The 23457-nt window shown below is 45.2% G+C and overlaps 1 protein-coding gene across 8 annotated transcripts in view; it reads left to right on the top strand.

Moving 5' to 3' along the window:
• LOC139762341 (dachshund homolog 1-like) overlaps positions 1 to 23457 on the top strand; it is a 223882-nt gene that overhangs the window by 150535 nt on the left and 49890 nt on the right. For 6 of the 8 annotated variants that reach the window (XM_071687028.1, XM_071687030.1, XM_071687022.1 and 3 more), the window contains 2 exons: positions 17770 to 17861; positions 22633 to 22836. In XM_071687028.1, the coding sequence (XP_071543129.1) occupies positions 17770 to 17861; positions 22633 to 22836 (296 nt within the window). The remainder of the gene's footprint in view (positions 1 to 17769; positions 17862 to 22632; positions 22837 to 23457) is intronic. The other 2 variants (XM_071687024.1, XM_071687029.1) reach the window with 2 other exon arrangements.

The following is a 23457-nucleotide window of genomic DNA, read 5'->3' as shown; positions in this document are numbered from 1 at the left end:
CCGGACTCTCCCTGCGTCAGGTGTGTTTGCTGGCCACGACGACCCCTCCCTCCCTGGCGTCCGCTCCACGCCCATAGTATATTTACGAACGGTCGACTCAAGCATTATATGGAACGTCGTACGTAATACTACTGTCGTAAATAAATACTTTTCTTCTTTTCTTCAAGCCAACATCAAAGTATACCTAACCTAACCACATCGCTATCATTTCATACGTATATTTATGCATAACTCTAAAGTACAACGTGTTTTATTTCTTTTTTTTACCATTTTTACTTATTATAGTCTTCATGTTAAGCGACGAGAAGTATTACAATTTCAGAAGAAAAAAAAAAAGAGGAACTTATATAAATAAGAAGCTGAAAATAACCAAATTACCCCCGCCCGCCCGTCGAGTTACGTGGGCAATACTTGTGTTATTGTCCGCATATTTTGGCAACAGTGCTCATACATCGACACTTACAGTATCATTAGCATGACTGGAGGATATTACAGCGGCGGGGACGCAAATTAGTGACTACTGTATGAAATAGAACGCTTGATTTACAAGGATCATAAAAATTGAGGCCGGGTGACATAGCCTGTAACTAAAGCGTCAACACCTCGTCCCCGCAGCTGATTTAACCGCCATTAATGTCTCCGTTTTCCTCGCTGCTGATCGTCCCAGCCGCGCGTCCCAGCCACGTCCCAGTTATTCCTGGGAAAACATCCGAATATTGCAGTCCAGTTTCTTATTTGTTGTAAGTATCTGGGGTTATTGTTATTATCATCGTAATGACCTTTATTATGGGTTTATTGAAGGAGATATGAATTTTGGTGTTTAAATTCGTTTGGCGCCGCAGGCGCTGGTAGAGATGCATGCTGCAATTCACACACTCACACACAAACATATATATATATATATATATATATATATATATATATATATATATATATATATATATATATATATATATATATATATATATTCCTATGAGTCCACGGGGAAAATGAAACACGATAAGTTCCCAAGTGCACTTTCGTGAAATAATCACATCATCAGGGGAGACACAGGAGAGAAATTAAGTCAGTTGATGTACAACGAAGAGACGTTGCTAGGGCATCTCAGCTTAATGACGCCCTTGTGATAATCATGAAGGCCCAAACACCTTACACCTTTTATACGAATAAGCACCAACATTATATATATATATATATATATATATATATATATATATATATATATATATATATATATATATATATATATATATATATCCTCTGAAAGGTGCATGGGACACGTAACTTATAGAAGCCTTCATGAATATGGCGAAGGTAAAACTGTTGCACAATCCAGCGTGTTTATATACACAGTATCAGTAGACAATATATTCCTTCATGTACATCACGAACGCTTGATAAAGACATGAGGTCCATGCTTGAACACTCAGACATCATGGACATTACACGAAGTTTGTAATCTTAAGACATCAAAGAATTGTCATGACAATTTGTCATGGATTTTTGAGTTCGTTAGCAAGATATATTAAAAGAAAAAGAAAAAAAAGATTTTCGTCCATTGGCCCTAAACACAGCTTGGATGGACGCCTGCACGATTTGATGTGACGTGCTGTTTTATTGATGACAGTGAGTACCACTGGGTAGGGAGAGGGGCGGGTGATAGTGAGAGCCCCAGGGGACGGTGTTGGTGATAGTGAAGGCCCAGGGGACGTTGTTGGTGATAGTGAAGGCCCAGGGGACGTTGTTGGTGATAGTGAAGGCCCAGGGGACGTTGTTGGTGATAGTGGAGGCCCAGGGGGCGTTGTTGGTGATAGTGAAGGCCCAGGGGACGTTGTTGGTGATAGTGGAGGCCCAGGGGACGTTGTTGGTGATAGTGGAGAGTCCAGGGGACGTTGTTGGTGATAGTGAAGGCCCAGGGGACGTTGTTGGTGATAGTGAGAGACCCAGGGGACGTTGTTGGTGATAGTGGAGGCCCAGGGGACGTTGTTGGTGATAGTGAGAGGCCCAGGGGACGTTGTTCGGTGATAGTGAGGCCCAGGGGGCGTTGTTGGTGATAGTGAGAGTCCCAGGGGACGTTGTTGGTGATAGTGAAGGCCCAGGGGACGTTGTTGGTGATAGTGGAGGCCCAGGGGACGTTGTTGGTGATAGTGAGAGTCCCAGGGGACGTTGTTGGTGATAGTGGAGGCCCAGGGGACGTTGTTGGTGATAGTGAGAGTCCCAGGTGACGGTGTTGGTGATAGTGAAGGCCCAGGGGACGTTGTTGGTGATAGTGGAGGCCCAGGGGACGTTGTTGGTGATAGTGGAGGCCCAGGGGACGTTGTTGGTGATAGTGAAGGCCCAGGGGACGTTGTTGGTGATAGTGAAGGCCCAGGGGACGTTGTTGGTGATAGTGGAGGCCCAGGGGACGTTGTTGGTGATAGTGAGAGTCCCAGGGGACGGTGTTGGTGATAGTGAAGGCCCAGGGAACGTTGTTGGTGATAGTAAAGGCCCAGGGGACGTTGTTGGTGATAGTGAAGGCCCAGGGGACGTTGTTGGTGATAGTGAAGGCCCAGGGGACGTTGTTGGTGATAGTGGAGAGCCAGGGGACGTTATTGGTGATAGTGGAGGCCCAGGGGGCGTTGTTGGTGATAGTGAAGGCCCAGGGGACGTTGTTGGTGATAGTGGAGGCCCAGGGGACGTTGTTGGTGATAGTGGAGGCCCAGGGGACGTTGTTGGTGATAGTGAAGGCCCAGGGAACGTTGTTGGTGATAGTGAAGGCCCAGGGGACGTTGTTGGTGATAGTGAAGGCCCAGGGGACGTTGTTGGTGATAGTGAAGGCCCAGGGGACGTTGTTGGTGATAGTGGAGAGCCAGGGGACGTTATTGGTGATAGTGGAGGCCCAGGGGGCGTTGTTGGTGATAGTGAAGGCCCAGGGGACGTTGCTGGTGATAGTGGAGGGCCAGGGGACGTTGTTGGTGATAGTGAAGGCCCAGGGGACGTTGTTGGTGATAGTGGAGGGCCAGGGGACGTTGTTGGTGATAGTGAAGGCCCAGGGGACGTTGTTGGTGATAATGAGAGTCCCAGAGGACGTTGTTGGTGATAGTGGAGGCCACGGGAGAGTTGTTGGTGATAGTGAAAGCCGAGGGGACGTTGCTGGTGACAGAGAAAACCAAGGTGAGGCTGGTAAGAGTGAGAGGTGTATGGGTGTCAGCAAAGATAATGATGATGGTGATAAAGTTGTCGCTGATAGTGACGTGATTCGTGTTGATGGTGATTAGTAATGAGACATAGGTAATAGTGAAGGTGATGGCAGGTACTGTTGATGATGACGCAAGTGTTGGTAACGGTGGCTACTGGTGATGGTGAGCCGTGTTCTGGTGATGGTGAAGCGATAGTGATGAGGATGAGAGTGAAGAGATGATAATGATATTCAAACTGCAGAACACCATATCAGAAACACACACACACACACACACACACACACACACACACACACACACACACACACACCGTCATATTTCAAAAAGCCATTTGAAAACCTCAGTCGAAATCATATAGGATGACCTTTGCCTCAACGAACACAACAGAACACCCAATGCATCTTTCAAGAAAGAAAAGAAAAAATGGTAGGCTGGATTATGCGAACCTTCTCTTTTCATATCGCAGACTCCGGTCACAGACAGAGGTTCTAAGACATGAAGAGAAATAAAGAGGAGAGCAGAAGAGTCTAGACTAATGGGATTTAAAGTTGATATTGTACAGTAAAGTACTGCTCTCTGGTAACACTGCCGCTCAGGGCGGGCGAAAAATTGTACAATTAGGCAGTGTGCAAAGATCTCTCACGAGCCACACTGACGCTGGGCAATACCTGGACGACTGGGTACGACTGAAAAGCACTCAGGCTGTATGTCCTCCTTAGAGTGCAGTGGAAAGAGGATGTCAGGATTTGAACTGATAGAATTTCGCAATACTTGCTGCACTGCTTGCATTTAGCAGATCTTGCAACGTTTGGTTCATAATTCGTATGGGGGATACTTCCTCACTGGCACGAAAGGCGTGGAAGATTGTGTAACACCGTCACTTGAAACCGTAACATTTGATGATTACATTAAGAACAACGTAAACATCCGTTGGTCTAAGTCATTTCGTGCATTACCTACAGCCGCTGGAAGCACTGTGGTGTGCAACGCAGTCGAAGACCTCAAAAGAATTCCTGAGCAAATATCTACCATGTACGGCAGAGCAACCAGGATGTGGTGGTTACGTGGGGATAGAAGACCTCCCAAACCATCGTTAGGTATGCGTAATGTACGGTAAGGTACCAGATCCAGCTGGGGGGGGGGGGGGGATAGAAGGCCTCCCAAACCATCGTTAGGTATGCGTAAGGTAAGGTAAGGTGCCAGATCCAGCTTTGGGGTTGGGGGGAGGTAGAAGGCCTCCCAAACCATCGTAAGGTAATATGTAAAGTAAGGTAGGGTTCCAAACCCAGCTTTGCGCTGGTACGGCGCCTCCCGAACCATCGCAAGGTATGCGTAAGGTAATGTAAGGTCTCAGACCCAGCTGTTGGGGAGTAGAAGACCTCCCAACCCATCGTAAGGTATACTTAGGTAAGGTAAGGATCTACTGTAAGGATCCGTTCTGATTGCCAAATATATCTGAACCTTAATTCTAATCCTGGCTCATACAGTATCACAGTAGTCTAGTTCTGGAGTTTTGCTTCCCGTAAGAGGAGTTGGTTATGAAGTAACTGTCAATAAAACTTTAACATCAGAGGTACCTGGCCGCTCAGCGTCTGTGCGCCGATTTAATTCTTGGAATTCATCACAACGTAGGAGCGAGTTAACAGCATTACTCGTTATGCTAGAGTTGTGTGTGTGTGTGTGTGTGTGTGGCTTAAGTCAGACCTGTATGGCCATCTTATCAATAGCATCGTGCTGGTTGCATCGGATATGAGAGGGAATCCAATGGAAGTTTATGTCCTTTTGTCTTCATTAGACTCTGTATGTGGTTGACAGTAACGTGCGCTGGTGTAAATCAGTTCAGTAAGCTGAGAGCTGCTTTGGAATCAGTTTACGACGGTATGAGATGCTAACAGGGCTCTTCAGTACCGTGTGGAAACCCCTCACTAACTCCATAGCGTCATCGTCCGGTTGTTCAGTCCATTTTCGGCATAGACACGTCCATCTGTGCTGTGCATGACACATGCATGCCAGACCTCACCACTCTCGTGTAATGAATCGTCAGTAGATGGAACAGTGTGTGAGAAGCTTATGGATCTGTCATCCAATGCCGTGTCTGTAGTTTCTAATGTGACGCTATGGAGATCTAAACACAATTCTTTTTTGGACACGAATACATCAGTGTGTGTGTGTGTGTGTGTGTGTGTGTGTGTGTGTGTGTGTGTGTCGGCTGTGGTGGTCCGCTAGGATCCAACTTTAATGAGGGAAGGGAAGGGGGAGTTAACACCCCTAGTGTTACGGTATGTGATGAGGGGCCATGTTCGACAGCCTGTATGTACATCACATGTTGGGCCCCTGTCCCTCACAAGGGCTTTTCTTAAACCCGAGGTTGACCCGAGGGGAAAAAAAAGACACACTGGGTCGTTCCTAGCTGAGCTTTTCGAAGCTAACTGGATGCACAGTGGCTATGTATCTCTTTAAGCTTAAGCTGAGCCCGATCGTAAGGTGCATGGGTCCCGCAGGAGAGATAAAAGTCTTCAAAGAGCCTGTCAATGATCGTAGGGGGAGACAGTTCAGTCATCATTTGTACTACAGGTGTAGTTGTCATAGGAGAATCTAGGGCGTCTCCCATGGCTTGACTATGCATGACTTCTAGTTTTGGTAGGTAAGTTCTTAATGTTGAATAGGTGGAAGGCGTAGTATGCGATGCTGAATGGGAAGTTCAGGATATAGAAGGCAATAACAATATTAACGCGACGGTATATGGAGGTTTTTAGCCATGTTAATGCTACATGATGTAGAAGGTTTTAGCTATGTTAATGCCACTGGATATAGAAGGTTTTAGCTTTGTGAATGCCACAGGATACAGAAGGTTTTAGCCATGTTAATGCTACATGATATAGAAGGTTTTAGCAGGTTAATGCCACAGGATATAGAACGTTTTAGCTAGGTTAATGCCACAGGATATAGAACGCTTTAGCTAGGTTAATGCCACTGGATATAGGTAGTTTTAGCTATGTTATGCCACAGAATATGGAGGTTTTTATCTATGTTAATGCTACAGGATATAGAAGGTTTATCTATGTTAATGCCACAGGATACAGGAGGTTTTAGCTATGTTAATGCTACAGGATATACAGAATTTTAGCCATGTTAATGCTACAGGATATAGAAGGTTTTAGCTATGTTAATGCCACAGGATACAGGAGGTTTTAGCTATGTTAATGCTACAGGATATACAGAATTTTAGCCATGTTAATGCTACAGGATATAGAAGGTTTTAGCTATGTTAATGCCACAGGATACAGGAGGTTTTAGCTATGTTAATGCTACAGGATATACAGAATTTTAGCCATGTTAATGCTACAGGATATAGAAGGTTTTAGCTATGTTAATGCCACAGGATACAGGAGGTTTTAGCTATGTTAATGCTACAGGATATACAGAATTTTAGCCATGTTAATGCTACAGGATATAGAAGGTTTTAGCTATGTTAATGCCACAGGATACAGGAGGTTTTAGCCATGTTAATGCTACAGGATATACAGAATTTTAGCCATGTTAATGCTACAGGATATAGAAGGTTTATCTATGTTAATGCCACAGGATACAGGAGGTTTTAGCTATGTTAATGCTACAGGATATACAGAATTTTAGCCATGTTAATGCTACAGGATATAGAAGGTTTTAGCTATGTTAATGCCACAGGATACAGGAGGTTTTAGCTATGTTAATGCTACAGGATATACAGAATTTTAGCCATGTTAATGCTACAGGATATAGAAGGTTTTAGCTATGTTAATGCCACAGGATACAGGAGGTTTTAGCCATGTTAATGCTACAGGATATAGAAGGTTTGTCGTTGTCAAACTGTATTCCGTGTGCCACACACTATGCTCTGTACCGCAGTCTGAACTCAGTGCTACACGTGTTGCTCTGTACCACACTCTGAGCTCAATGCCACCCTTTATGACCTGTGCCACACTTTTTGCTCTCTGCCACACTCTGTGCTATGTGACCCACTCTGAGCTTCTGTGCCAAACTTTCTGCTCTGTGCCACACTTCCCCGGCAGAGGCCACAGAAGGGGAAGTGACGTGAGGAATGTCTTTGTTTTATCCCGACATAGATTGTGGACACATGGCAACCACGGGAGACTATGTAACTGTCGCTGATTGGCCGACGGAAACGCTCAGCGCGCTTCCTATTGGCCGTCCGTCAAGAGGGACGCTCGAAGCCCATTGGCGCACCGAGTCTCTGGCGCTATTAATTATAGAAAGCCATTCGGATGAATATATAGCTATGCCACAGAGTGCGATACAGCCGAGCGTGATAGACCGAAATTTACAGATTCTCGGAGACTACAGCGAGGGGAGGGGGGGGGGGATGGGGGGGAGGATGGGCTGTGCCGTAGGATTTCACCCCCCCCCCCCACCTTCCCTACCCCCAGAAAAGAAAAAAAAAATGAAATATGAAAAATGTTCTTTTCTGACCAAAAAAAAAAAAAAAAACCAGTGGTCAGGTAGGATGCAAATTTGTGTCTAATGACCACATTTACGCTGCATTTTTCATTTCGTGAAACGGATATGCATGCAATTAGTGAGTTTGCAAGAAGGTAATTGATATCATAAAGTATTGTACATGATTTGATTACATTTAATAACCCTATATTATGATTATTTATCCTTACGTGTCAGGTCACATTGCTGTGGGCTGGAGTGCAATAGAAACATCGTCACTACAGTTGCATGAGTGGAAGTGATGGTTGGCACACAGGGTGATGTCAGGCGGAGGGAGGGAGGGAGGGTCGGGGGCGTTTGACAGACAGGGTCCTAATTGCGCCGTCAGGCAGGTCCTCCTCCTCCAGCAGGCGGGGATGGCAAGGGCTTCTGGCAGAGGTCTTATTGAGAGGTTACGCGGCACCGCTCGTTCGTGCAACCGCCGACACAACCACAGTAATCTGAGCACCTCGATTGCGTTCTCATTCACACTCTTCCTCCCATCCCTCCCTCTCTCTCTCTCTCTGTCTCCCTCACTCCATTTCTTCCTCTGAACCTCAATCCTCTACATTCTGTCTTCTGCTTAACTATCTTGTCTCCATCTATAGTAGAGAGAGGGGAGGAACCTTGTGCTTTACTCACCTGTCTCCATCTCTATCGGTGGGTGAGGAGGAGCCTTCTGCTTCACTATCCTGTCTCCATCTATATCGGTGGGTGAGGAGGAGCCTTCTGCTTCACTATCCTGTCTCCATCTATAGTGTTCAGTGGGGAAGAGTCATCTACTTTACTATCCTATTTCCATCTAACTTCCTCATAGACCATCAGGTCTTCTGTTATCTGTCTTTTCCATGTACTGTCCTCCAGCAGATAACCTCGTCATAGACCATAAGATCTCTCGTTATCTCACCTTTCCATGTAATCCAGCTCCGTCCCTTCTAGCCTCCACTTGAACCTAGCCGACTCTTCTTCAACACTGTGGCTAGCCCTTTTCCTCCCCACCACCGTCGCATGTTAGTCATAACCCGCCCAACTATCCACCGTCTATTCCCCCTTACTACTCTCCCCATCCTACGTAACCCCCGACCTCTCCAAGCCTCTAGCCCTACCTGGCCCTCCCCATGTAAACATACAGTGCTTAGTCGCCACACTCATTGTGTTCATATAAGCCGGCGCCTCACCTCTCCTGCCCCTGCCTTACCTCCACACATCATCGCCCCGCCACGAGAGACCGACCCGCGTCGCCAGCGTGTGTGTCGTCCAGACCCAGCCAGGTCTCCGCACGACAGCTCCGCCATTGGGCCTCTCTCTCTCTCTCTCGCTCGCTGTCGACCAATATGTTCCCGGCGCACCTCGCCTCCATGACCATACCTCACCCACGCCTCCAGGAGTAAGGGATACTTTTGTTATCGCCGTGACCAATCAGAAGCTAATACTTATCAGTCCTGAAATATGGGGGGGGGTTATCATTCAGACGAATCAGAAGCCGGTGGATGGTCGTAATGAGTGTCTGGGTGTGTTAGCGTGTGGGTGATTGGCAAGTTAGTGTGAAACATTGCACGGCTCCCTCCCTCTTTACCTGACCCCAGGCTGGTTACCAGCCGACCCCTCCACACACACACACACACACACACACACACACACCGGACAATTAGACACTGGACTCCATGGCAGCGGAAATATAGCTGAATTAAAGACATGTTCCCTACCCTCGCTATAACGGACTCTTCGCTATACGAACAGCTTTCGTTGTATGACCAGAGGACCAGACGGTCGAGCGTCTGAAATCACGTAATAAAACTCAGGGAAAAATAAAATATGCATCGGTTATGTCCAGAAAGATTACACACGGGATCACCGTATCGAGGTTGTCATAAATTACTTTGGTAATTAAGAATCGAAAATAGCTACCATCACACAGTGGTAGCCTCGTTACAACGACCACGTCCTCGAGCGCCACCCCGCCCGTCACAGCAAGACCTCGAGACGCCCCACGAGGGGTCTCGAGTCTCGACCCTCGGACTCGCCCCTGTCGTACATCCCCCTTCGGGTTCGGTCATCGGAGACGGATGCGCCCTAACGAGGTCAGGGCAGCCCCCCCCCCCCCCCCATGCATCCAGCAGCGCGGTCATTGCATGTCAAACTGCGTTAAATCACCAACTATCAATTAAATCTTGGTGCATTGTAATAAGCAGAGAACAGACAGGCATTTAGAGGCAATGATTACTGCTCTCTGCTCCTCTCCGTGGTGTCCGCTCCACGCCCGCTGCCAATCGTGTGTTCGAATTTCGTTAATTTCTGGATTTGTTTCGTCTCTCCCTCCGTTATTCATCAGATTTCTCGGCTAAGATTATATGGGCACGCGTCATCAAGCGCAATTCCATTGATGGACGGGCCCGATATGTTACGTGGGGCTCCCACCGCTACTTTTTTATTCTATTTTGGGCCAGAGAATTGCCGAAAATTGTCTGGAGTTTTACTCTGATATTTTGGTTATAATTGCCTGCGTCCAGTTCTTTCCCAGCTTGGTGGGAGGGAGGGGGGTGATGGGCGGGTCGTGAGGGAGGGAAGGGAAGGGAAGGGAAGGGGTGGGTGAAAGGGGAGGGGGATATTCGTTGTAATCTTATTTTTCTTGTTGCGCTTTTTTAACGAACGCTAATGAGACCGCCATTACACTGGTTAATTATTGTATCGCAGGTTAATTCTTTGTTATATCGCTGGGTGATTCCTTGTTGTATACCTGGTAAATTCTTTGTTATATCGCTGGGTGATTCCTTGTTGTATACCTGGTTAATTCTTTGTTATATCGCTGGGTGATTCCTTGTTGTATACCTGGTTAATTCTTTGTTATATCGCTGGGTATTTCCTTGTTGTATACCTGGTTAATTCTTTGTTATATCGCTGGGTGATTCTTTGTTATATACCTGGTTAATTCTTTGTTATATCGCTGATTAACCTTTTGTTATATCGATGATTAAGTCCTCGTTATACCGCTGGTTAATTTTTTGTTATATTGCAGGCAGATTTTTTTTTGTCATATCGCTGGTTAATTGTTCGTTATATCGCTGGTTAGTTATTTGTTATATCGCTGCTTCATTTTTTTCTTATATCGCTGCTTAGCTCTTGCTTATATCGCTGCTCATTTCTTGCTTATATCGCTGCTCAATTCTTGCTTATATCGCTGGTTAATTGTTGCTTATATCGGTGGTTAATTCTTGCTTATATCGCTGGTTAATTCAGTGTTACATAGTCATTATCAACGTGTTTCAAGATCATTTTTCCTCCAATTCATATCTGCGTTAGAACATTTCTTTTTCTTACTGTTTATATCATTAAGTATCATTATTTATTTTTTTTTTCGACGTAAACCTGAGCGAAGAGGAAAGTAATTATCGCCAGTGGTCGACGGGGAATTAAAAAAAGGCGATAAAAGAGATGAATTACATGTTATATAAGTCAACATATATATATATATATATATATATATATATATATATATATATATATATATATATATATATATACATATATCTGTGTGTGTATATGTATGTATACGTTGAGATGTATAGGTATGTATATGTGCGTGTGTGGACGTGTATGTATATACATGTGTATGTGGGTGGGTTGGGCCATTTCTTTCGTCAGTTTCCTTGTGCTACCTCGCTAACGCGAGACACAGCGACAAAGTATAACGAATAGAATATATATATATATATATATATATATATATATATATATATATATATATATATATATATATATAATATATCGTGTAACCAGGGATCTCTTCTGAGGCGCAGTTGCAGCTTTGAGTCTGCGCTGAGCAGGGTAAGTAGGGCTCATTTAAGGCGGAATGCTCTTCGACGACGCCTTACTCCTCACATACAGTAAGTATGATACACATCGTCGACAGTGAGGTTTGGCTTGTGTTGCAACTGTCTTTTGAACATACATAAAGTGGCTGTTGTGGTTTCGAGGCTGCGCTTTAAACAGTAGCAGGGAAATGGTGGACACCTTTAAAGCAAGAAGTTCCTCGACGGGGCTATACTCCTTTCCGTCCTCTGAAGATGGTACACGGTGTAACATTAAGCTGGTAGATACGGGACTAGGTAGCCGACCACGCCACATACACACAGACCATCTGGAGCACCACCTCTGACCACCTGCCCATCCTGACCACACTCCACTTGGCCCCACCCATCCACCAGAAGAGCCTACACAGTATACAGGAAGACAGACTGGCCAGTCTTCTCACACTTGCATGAAAACAAAGCTACAAAAATCAGTTTAGGTGCATTTCATCCATATCTCCATCCAAGCTAGCAAAAATCACAGACCAGAAGGGATTTAGGACAAAATATATAATCAACCTTCTAACAAGTTACACACTTTATACAGGCACTCAGCTCACACATAGACAGCACCATCAGTAGAAATCAGAGAACAAATCCCAAATCTAAACATCATTAACCTGATCTTTGATAGGTAAATAGCAAAATGGCACTCCTTCCTCAACACACTGGACTTCAACACCCACAGCTACCAACTCTGACGCTCGATAAAGAAGATCCACACTTGCCCCACCAGTCCAGCCTCAGCTCATGAAGTACTTTTGATCCATCACAGTGACATCCCTGCCCCCACAGAATACACACAGACACACTCATGGGACACTACTCAAAATTCAACAATAAACCAACCTCACCCCTGAACAGGAGGCTCACAAGAAACCTACACAAATTACATTCAGAAGCAGCTGCTCATCCACCCGTCACTCCCACTGATACAGGTAATGCCATTAGAACCTTAAAGGACTCTCCTGCTACAGGCCCTGACGGCGTAAAACATTTCAGTCCATCTGTAGATCCAAGCACTTACAGAAGTCTTCAACAACGACTGGGTATACAACATAATCCCAAACCCATGGAAACTTGCCAGCATCATACTAGTCCTATAACCTCTTCAAACCTCCCACCAACTACTCCCACTTCTCCTACTGCCCTATATCGCTTCTATCCTCGGTATCTAAGCTCTGTGAAAACTGATCCACGACAGAATCAAACAAAACATCCCACTCTCATCCATACAACATGGCTTCAGACCCAACCACATGGACTTCACACATTTCCTAGATTATCTCATCCTAACAAAACCCCCTCCCGTCTGTCCTAGTGGCCATAAACATTAATAAAGCATTTGACACTGTCCGCCGAGACTTCCACACACAGATGATGCTTGACATCATCTTCCAAAATAATGAGAAAAAGTGATTTGCCAATCTCATTGCCGGCAACCATGCCAAAGTCACTCACAATGACTTCACCTCTGAAGCTCTCCTCCTCAACAATAGACAGTCACTTCCACTGAACAAAATACTAACTATTATAGGCATCACATACGATTCACACGTGACATTTATTTCCTTCATCAAAAACACCTACAAAAAAGCATCACATAAAGTAGATGCCCACAGAACATTAGCTGTCACCAGAGTCAGACAAGAAAGAGAAACGCTCGGCATCCTCTACAAACATTCCATCTGCTCCACCTTAAACTACGCCTCACCTCCCTGGTCTTCCGCCTTCTCAGAAGTGAATATAATGAAGCAGCAAATCATACACACTAGAGTGTTTGTGGTTGCCTTACACCTCAACCACAAACATTCAGCATCTCCACCATGAAACAAATATCCTCTTAATACAATCCCATCTCAACATGCTCGGCACTCAACTCATTATAACTAACTTACCATCAACCCCCAAGTAGACATGAAAAGCTTTCCCCCGCCTAACACTTCAGTAACCTCTACTCACAGGTCCCCACATCTAAACAAATATAACACCGATCAAACACACGCACAATGACGTAACTTAACAAGCACTAAGCCACCGACCTCCACATTTAGTCGTAAACGCAACACCTCAACAGACATAAACCAGTCTGGAAACCACATTCCCCAGACATACACGTGTCACACTTTCTCCTGTCTACGCTCGGAACATCGCCCTTCCCCCACATCTGTATAGAAACTCATGCCAACATATCCAAGGCTCCTTCCTACCCACGAATTAACGACACCGAACACTTACTAACTCACTTCCTCGTACTCTACTCATAAAGACACGCTCGTATCATCATTACACTTTACGACCTATGGTCCCGCCCAGTGGACGTGGCCAGCTTCCTGTGCGCTGTGGGAGCGCCCTTCCACCTTCCCCCCCAATAATGAAACAACTGCGGTAAGAATTAAGTATATAACTTAAATTACAAGTAGAGAGTAGCCCCATATGAGTACAGTTTGCTTATATTGATAAGGGGAGGGGGAAAAAAAAAGCACGTATAAAAATATTTGCTGTTAACTCTACATTGTGTATTCATTAGATTGCCAGTAATTGTATGGACATAACACCTGCCGTGCTATACACAGAGTGTACTCGACGTCCACCCTTGTTAATGAGTGTTCTACTTGAGTGTGGAACATGATAACAAACACGGGAAGTATAAGAACAATGGAGAGGAGAGGCGGGGCGGCCTCCCCCCACCTTGCAACCCTTGCTCGCTGCGTCCATCACACCTACGAAGCCATTAAGCTTGTCTCTCGGGCTCATCTGTGTCTGTATACAACCTGTTGGACCTTAATTGATTTCTGGGTGCTCACCGCCAGTAGTTCTTTTCCTCGTTATAGCCGGTGTTTGAGAGAGAGAGAGAGAGAGAGAGAGAGAGAGAGAGAGAGAGAGAGAGAGAGAGAGAGAGAGAGAGAGAGAGGGGGTTATCATCTCCACCACCAGATATCAGTAGCAACACCCCCTCAACCTTCCCCCTCACCAATACCTACCTACCGCCACAAGAGGCTGCTGGATGACGACGAACACTTGATGGCGGGAACTCGTCCGTCCAAACTTAAGCTTATATACGGAACGTCTTACACGAGATCGCCGACCGGGTTTAGTCATAAGAGCATCGTGCGTGAGTGTGTCTGAAGTGTCTTCTCTCCAACCCCCGTCCCTCGCACTTAAACAAAAGAGGATCACGAGCTAAATGAGCGTCCGGGAAGAGTGTCTTGAAATGGATATACGTCGCCAGGAGCTGCGAACGGATTTGGACAATGGCTTAATGGCGTTCAGAGTATTTTGAATGAAAGCAGAAAGTCGTCCATCAGAAAGTTAGAAGGTAAATGTGAATTTGGGTGATTAGGTGATGGGTCAATACATATGCTGTACTCATCCTACAATCTTCCGTCCACTGTGAATAGGACTATTTCTTCTATCATCTTACCTTCTCCAGCCTAAGCCAGGTAACCAATTATATCCACCACCTCGAACTGGGGGATGAACAGCTGGCGTGGCTGTGTGCCAGTGAACCCGAACCGGGACCAAGACCACAGCTTTGTAATCAGGGAGGACACTGACCACTACACCACGGAAGGCCCCTACAACAACCCTGTGCGGGGAACATATTCAGTTCCTTGTATCGCAAGAGGCTGGTCGTAGACACAGGCTACTTGCTGCACTCTAGACGTCACAACAAACATCCATACAAGTGTACAGGCGCCGATGTAGATGGGTTTCTCCGTCAAGGATCTGTATCTCGAGTGAAGGAGATGGCGACAATGTTTGGTATACGAGGCAGCCTCAACCCACCACGGCTCTACCTTATATCTACATATTTCTCTTCAGGGGAGAGTAAGGCGGTTCAATCAGAGACCCGGTAATGGTGATCTCAGGGAGTCATTACCCTGGGATGATGTATATTGCTTATGGATCATAAGAAATTGCTTTCTACCCATCATCATTATCTCCTTTCCCATTTCCACGGGATGGCTCAACTGTGTCTAGGCAGGACATCTTGTGTGGGAATCAATTTTGAAGAGCTAGGGTTCGTATCCCTGCAGGCTGGCACAGAGGAGGGACATACTCATATCTCGAGGGCAGTACCACCTACCCTAATACCTTAATCACAAATGTGTTGCTCTAAATTGAAAGACATTATTTTGAGGGGTTAGGGCTGTGTGTGTGTGTGTGTGTGTGTGTGTGTGTGTGTGTGTGTGTGTGTGTGTAGCTACAGACAATCTTTACGGAACGACTAATTCGAAATTCGGAACATCTGGTCATTACGTGTACTAGAAAAATAGAATAAAGAATAGAACAGCGTCTTTGGCTGTTTGACAATTTTTCGATTATATTTATTCTTAATGAACAAACAATATTGGAGTAATCTTTTTTTCGTAGGATAAATAATCACAAAATAAATGTTTATTATCAGTCGAAATCATAAAGTATCAAGCCATTTAAACCCTTGAAGACGACGGTACGACACTTGGGTAGGATAGCCTGGCCTTTGACTCAACCCTTGAGGGTCGGGTCAAAGGTCAGGTCATCATACCCAAGGCTGTACCATCACCTTCAAGGGTCGTACCTTCTCGGTGAAGGGTGGCAGCGCTTTGGCTGGGTGGTTTGCGTCCACATCACTACAAAGTCGAGCTAAGTGTTCGATATCTGTATTGGAGAACTGGCCTCTCCTGGGCGCTCCTTGACGACCTCTGGAACTTATATTCCCATCCATATACACATATTGTCCCCGAGTCTCCATCCTGAGCTCGGACAGACGCTCAGACTCATTGATATACTTCAGAAGCTTTGAGGAACCGTAACACAAGCAGGTGACACTCGTCCATACGAGGGCAGTGGAAGACAAATACAGTGGAGGATGATATGTGCAGACCTCGAGCGGGACGTGCAGTATAACGTAGGTGTTCCTTCAGAAAAAGGAAAAAGAAGTCTAATATGAGCGCCGTAAGGGGTCGTAGAGGACCATGTATCCTGGGTCTTGACACACGCTTCTCATGTCTCCGTAATTGGAAGGTGGATGTGGCAAAGAGCTGGAGGTTTTACCAGCCCCAGACGAAATGTATTTTGATGGTTACGTGCACAGTAGTGATGGCTGTTGTAGCACCAAGCTCTCGTGGTTACATACATACATACGTGCATACATACATACATACATATATATACATACGTACATCATACATGCATATATACATGCATATATACATACGTGCATCATACATACATACGTACTATAATACATACATACATAAATACGTACATACATATAAACATATCTACACACATACATACTATACATACATACATACATACATACAGACAGACAGACAGACATGCGTACTATGCATGCATACACACATATATAAACATACCTGTATACAAAAACGTACTATACATACATACATACCAATATACAAATGTACTTTTCATGCAGACATACATATAAACATACCTATATACACAGATAAAACAAGGCTATGCATGTGTGGGGCGATGGGAGATGAAAATGAAAAAAGATTTCTGTTATTCATTTTGAAATTTCTTCCGTAACTTACGATACAGTCGCTTGCATCAGGTACAGTTGCAGTTTGCTGCAGTCATCATCAGTACTGTAATACAAACGAACGTCAGAGACAGTGGGTGGGAAGATGCCCTGATGAAGGCAGCTTACGTTGCGACATCCGCGAGACGGGGAGACCTGTCCGAACTTTCCTTTGTTTCAATAGAAACATTACGAAACTCGAGACTTTAATCAACCATTCATTCTGAACTAGTTGAAGATGTGTATAGATGATGATCGTGGCTTTATATGCGTGTTGTGTGTCTAGCCTGGCGTCAAACTATATGTCATTTTCTCATGGTGTTCAGCCCACTGTTATCTTTCAATGCTTCACAGTAAGTTTGCTTTAAACACCACACTGTGGCGAGGGTCGGCACTGAGAGGGAACACTGTCACTCGGAACAGGTCAAGGGCTTAGTTCCTGGGTTAGGTTACAGTGTTGCCTATCTATTAGTTCCTGTGTCACCTTGTCTTGTGGTCCCCCAAGCGTAGGTTCAACTTCTGGACGCGGCAGTCGGTTCACAGCCCCACCCAGCTGTTCATCCTTCTGATGTGTGGGCTGGTCGATAAATTGGGTACCTCTTCTAAGCTAGGGTATGTATATAAAACACACACACACACACACACACACACACACACACACACGGTAACAGAACAACTGTTTACTCTTGTGTTGAGGGAACTGTTTGTATGACTCTGTTTATTCCTGCAGGATACGCGAGGACAGAAGCCGAGCTGACCGGGTGTTGGGTCTGGAGCGTGAGGAACCTACAGACCGACCAGCCTCCCCACACAAGACCAATGGTGAGTGTGCCAGCGGTCTGCTGGACCCAGAACCAAGGGGTCCATTGAGGTCTCTGGTCAGGGATCTGGTCTCTCCGTACCCACAGGAACCATTGATACTGGAATATTAGAACTACTGTGTGTGAGGAAGTAGGAAGCCTGCATGAGGTCCCTTTGTGGTGGTGATGTTAACTAAATTCGTTGGTGATAAATAAACTACGTATTCAGATTAGGGTCTCCACTGACGACCCAAATTTCTCAGGTCTTTTTAGGGTTTGGTTGATGAGTTTAGGGACTCAGTGGCAAAGTCCCTAATGCTGCTGATGACCTTATCTCATAGGTCCTTGAGAGAGAGCAAGTTGGTGAAGTCTTAGAAATGACAGCAAATGTGTAATTTCCATTCGAATGTTGAGGTATTGTGGGAACTTGACGACCCTCTTGAGTGACTAATTTACAATCACTTTCTGTCCTCTGTGATATCAAGATTTCAATTTGAAGCCGTTTGATTAATGAGGTAATTACAATGGCAATTGTTAAGAATTATGATATTTGAGGTACAACGAGATTATCCTGTGTTCGTTTTAATTCTAGTTTGAATATATAGAGGAAATTTTGAGTTATTTATCATATGTGTTAACTAAACCAGCACTCTGCAACCACATGAACACTTGTTAGAGGTTTCGCACGACAAACACCTGACAGAATACACCTGTGTGACAACGTATGTACCAGCTGACGGTAGGCCACCGCCGGAAAGGGAGGTACTACAGCATGGCCATCGGGAAGGTACTGCGGTATCTGGCACCTTCCCCTCCCTAGCTCACGTTACTGTCTTTTCTTTGTGCCTCACAAACGCGTAGGTTGCAAACATTCAGGCCACATACGCACACACACACACCTCTCAATATCACACAACTCATGCGTTTCTTTCTTCCTAACTTTAGAATTTCCCATTTTAACATACGCATCTACGGAGCTACGCTTCCACGATGTCTCGCCGGCTGTGAGTGTGAACATTGCCACCGGACGAGGAAGGCTGAGCGGTTCCCTGGGTCCCTGAAACCTCCGTCAAGCCGCTTGGACACACCTCACCTTCTCCCGTCCTCGGATCTTTAGCTATCCATTTCTGTAATATATGCGGTCAGAGTCAGTCTGCCCTCTGGTGAACACCATCTGGTCCACTTCCTCTTCTCATCATTATCTTTCTGAAACCCAGCTGTCCGAGGATGCACCTTATCTCCACCATCAGATTTCTTACTATAATCTCTACCATTAGTCTCATTTAGTGCTCATTGTAGCACAAAAACTAGTTGCTCATCTCGTGGATCTGGTCTCCCATTCTTGAAGGCACCTGCGTCAAACTTTCTTCACCTTCTGTATTTCTTCTAATTTTTTTTTTGTCTTTTTCTCTATAATTCTTCAGCTAAGTACATATCTTCGACTACATGAACTATTCCTGTGACACTTCGGTGTATACCATCAACGATTGGCTTAGAAGTGTTAAAGATGATCCTGATGGAGTGGAGGCCCTTTCTACTTCCTCCTTCTTGGCCATCATGATCCTACTACACGTGTACTCGACCTCCATTTTCACCTCTAAACCTCCCCACTATACGCCCAGTAGGGTATATATCTATTATCTCTATCGTCACCAACTGCAACTTTGGCATTTTGGAAGAGCTTAGTGGCCTTACTTGAGCATCTTTTATTCGGATTGTTCCTCTGGCATCCAATGGATGTCTTCTGCTGTGCTGCTCTTATGCGGAGGTCGTCTTGTCTGGGATAGTGTGCTACATCCATTTTTTTTTCTCTCTCTTCACGGAGGGTGCAGTTTCTCTTGTTCTAATGCATTTTGTATCAGAACATAGGATCCATGACACTTTCCTGCAAGTGATGTATTCATAAGTCAAATAAGCCTTCGTGAAAGAAAATGTGTTGCTATGGCTTCTTCTACTACTGGTTGATCTCTCTAGTTTCTTACCAAAAACATCCCTAACAACTTCAGGTTTCAACATATCCTTCTGTTTTCTAACCTGATCACTATACAGCTAACTCTCCCACTGATAAAGCAGCTCTTTCCGATACCCAAACTTTCTATGACTCCTCTCTCGATGATTCCACATGTACTTCCAGCCCCACTACACATTCCACTGAACTTAAACCTTCTCCTACTTTTACTTACACAAGATCTCTCCCAGCTACAGGTGGGCAAGGCGTACATATCAGATGGCATACCTTCTCATGTCCTACGGGTGGGCGCCTCTGAGCTAGCTTGAGAGCCTATTTCATCTCTTGAGAACCCAAACTTTCTGTTTATCTAGGAAGCATGCCTTGGTGCAGCCCATCCCTATGAAAAGAGACCGCTTTAACTACCACTCCATCGCTCTCACTATTTCAAAAATCTTCGAAACTCAAGCCTCACTTTCTCAGACACTTAGAATCCGATTCCATTCGTTCTGATCATCAATATGGATATCGCAATGCTACGTCTCCTGGTGATCTTCTCTCCTTTGTGTCTCACATCTGGTCCTCCTCTCTCAAGGATGTTTACCAAACTGTAGTCGTAGACCCCGACATCTCAAAGCATCCGTGGGAATGTTGCTCGAGTCTTTGCTTTATGAATATTTTCCTCACGTTTGGTTCTTCTGATTATTCTTGTTCTCTAATGCATAGCATCCCTTTCTGATCCTTACATGGCTGGGGTCCTTCATGGAGTGAATTTCCCTTCTTGTGTCCTATCGCTTACCCTCCTTCTATAAGTATCCCTTCTTCAACCCTACTCACTCCCGTGTTAATTGTTCCAGTCTACATAATTCAGCTCACTTTCTCTTCGCTCCTAAAATCCTGTACTTGTTCTATTTCTTTCCCTACATGACACATTTGTTCTCTTCATTTCGATCTATGCATCGGCTCAGACTGGGGTAAGCAGTAAACTGGATGAATTAATGCAAAACACAATATTTACCAAATATTTCTTTGCTAACTCTTATTCATTACCAATAACCAAACTTGTAAGCGCTGCAGTTGGGCATACCCATTTCCTCCACTCTGTTATAGAAACCCTGTAAAGATTGCTTTCCAAAATCTAGGGATGTTGTATCATAGGTATTATTCCTGTGAGCCAGAGTGAAATCGAAGCCCCTCCGCCTTATTGACCCTCCCTCCCCCTGTTATCATCTCTCTTCAATCTCCTCGTTCCGTTTGCCATGATAGTGTTGCCTTCTCTCTGTTCTACAGGTATTCTTTCGACTACAGCTCCGTCATGTATGTCCGTCTGCACCTGCCACTAAGGCCCGAACCCGCCGCACGCCGCTAGCTGCTGCTTCCTATGTTTACTTTTTCTGTGGAGACCAGCCACACGAGGATTGACCGTTATGATATTTTTTCCCCTCTGCTTTTCCTATAATATTTCCAGCCTTTAAGAGCCAGGTCTGCAGATATCTGAGAAGCTTTAGTTAATCTATATCATATATTCAAACACTTTTTTTGTTATTCAACATGGTCACCATTAGGACATGTCAGCTCATATATATATATATATATATATATATATATATATATATATATATATATATATATATATATATATATATATATATTCCTATGAGTCCACGGGGAAAATGAAACACGAAAAGTTCCCAAGTGCACTTTCGTGTAATAATCACATCATCAGGGGAGACTCAAGAGAGGAATATAACAGTCAGTTGATATACATATATATACGAGTATGTGAACTATGAACACCTGTCAAAACACACCTGGGTCATATGAACACCTTTACTCGTAAACAAGTGCGCCGCAGATGCGCTAATGGTTCACAGTCACAAGTGTCACAGAGAATACCTGTACTACATGAACACTTGTCAAACAGATGCATCAAATGAATACCGACGCCCCCCTTGAACACCTGCGCTACTTTCACTCTTGACCTTACAAGCACCTGCATCCCAGTAACACCTGTTTTACACTTGAATCTGTGCCAAATGCTCATGCCTATTAAAGGAACATCTGTGCTACACGAGGACACGTTTTTCTTCACCTTTTGTCCCACTGAAAGAAACATGTTACTCACCAACATCTGTGCCACATAAGGATACGGGTTTGACACCAGCATGAGTGCTACGTAAGGACACGTGTCTGATACTGATGTCTGTGCCATATAAAGACACATGTCACACACAGATCAAAACCTGTGTCACATAGGGACACGTGTCCGACACCAACACTTGTGCCACATAAGGACACGTGTGACACATACACCAACATCTGTGCCACATAAGGACACGTGTGACACACACACACCAACACCTGTGCCACATAAGGACACGTGTGGCGCACACACCAACACCTGTGCCACATACGGACACATGTGACACACACACCAACACCTGTGCCACTTAAGGACACGTGTGACACACACACCAACACCTGTGCCACATACGGACACATGTGACACACACACCAACACCTGTGCCACATTAGGACACGTGTGACACACACACCAACACCTGTGCCACATAAGGACACATGTGACACACACACCAACATTTGTGCCACATAAGGACACGTGTGACACACACCAACATTTGTGCCACATAAGGACACGTGTGACACACACACCAACACCTGTGCCACATAAGGACACGTGTGACACACACCAACATTTGTGCTACATAAGGACACGTGTGACACACACACCAACACCTGTGCCACATAAGGACACGTGTGACACACACACACACACACACCAACATCTGTGCCACAGTAACAGGTGTACTCACCTCTCCAACAGACCGACCCCTCCGCCTCCTTCAGTCACACATGTATGTGTACCGTATGTATACACGTCCGGCAGGCTATGGCGAGGGCGATGCGCTGAACTTGAGCAGCAAAAGCGACTCCAGGGACGACCTGAGCGACGCCCCGACGCCTCGCGACGACCGCGACGACAAGGACGAAGCTCTCTCTGACGCGGACGACCTCGACGACAAGAACGGTGAGCTGAGGCGTCGTGTTCTGTGCCTTCCATGTCGTGTTGTTGTTACTGTTGGGTCTGTGGTAGGTATGTGGAATACTGCTATGGTGACTTATGGTAGGGCCAGGGGTGTAGTGTGGTAGGGTATGGTGGTTTATGGTAGGACAGGGGTATAGTATGGTAGGGTATGGTGACATGATGGAGCCAGGGGTATAGTATGGTAGGGTATGGTGACATGATGGAGCCAGGGGTGCAGTGTGGTAGGGTATGGTGGTTTATGGTAGGGCCAGGGGTGTAGTGTGGTAGGGTATGGTGACATGATGGTAGGACCAGGGGTATAGTGTGGTAGGGTATGGTGATTTATGGTAGGACCAGGGGTATAGTATGGTCATTTATGGTGGGATTACGAGTAATAGTATGGTATGGTAGAGTGATCTATGGTGGGATCAAGGATATGGTATGGGTACACTATAGTTGGTTATAGTAGGAATGTCTGTGTATGGTGTGAACAGGGGTATAGTATGGCTGTGGTATGGCACTGGTGTGTATGGTGAAAATAGTGGTGTACGGTGGGTCTTTTTTTTGTGTATGCATTTGAGTGTGTGTGTGTGTATGTGTGTGTGATAAACAATTTGTGCTATA

Source organism: Panulirus ornatus, chromosome 43 (genome assembly GCF_036320965.1).
Source record: "Panulirus ornatus isolate Po-2019 chromosome 43, ASM3632096v1, whole genome shotgun sequence".
NCBI classification, from domain to species: domain Eukaryota; kingdom Metazoa; phylum Arthropoda; class Malacostraca; order Decapoda; family Palinuridae; genus Panulirus; species Panulirus ornatus.
The sequence above is the reverse complement of the archived record's forward strand: the minus strand, read 5'-3'. Positions and strand labels throughout refer to the sequence as shown.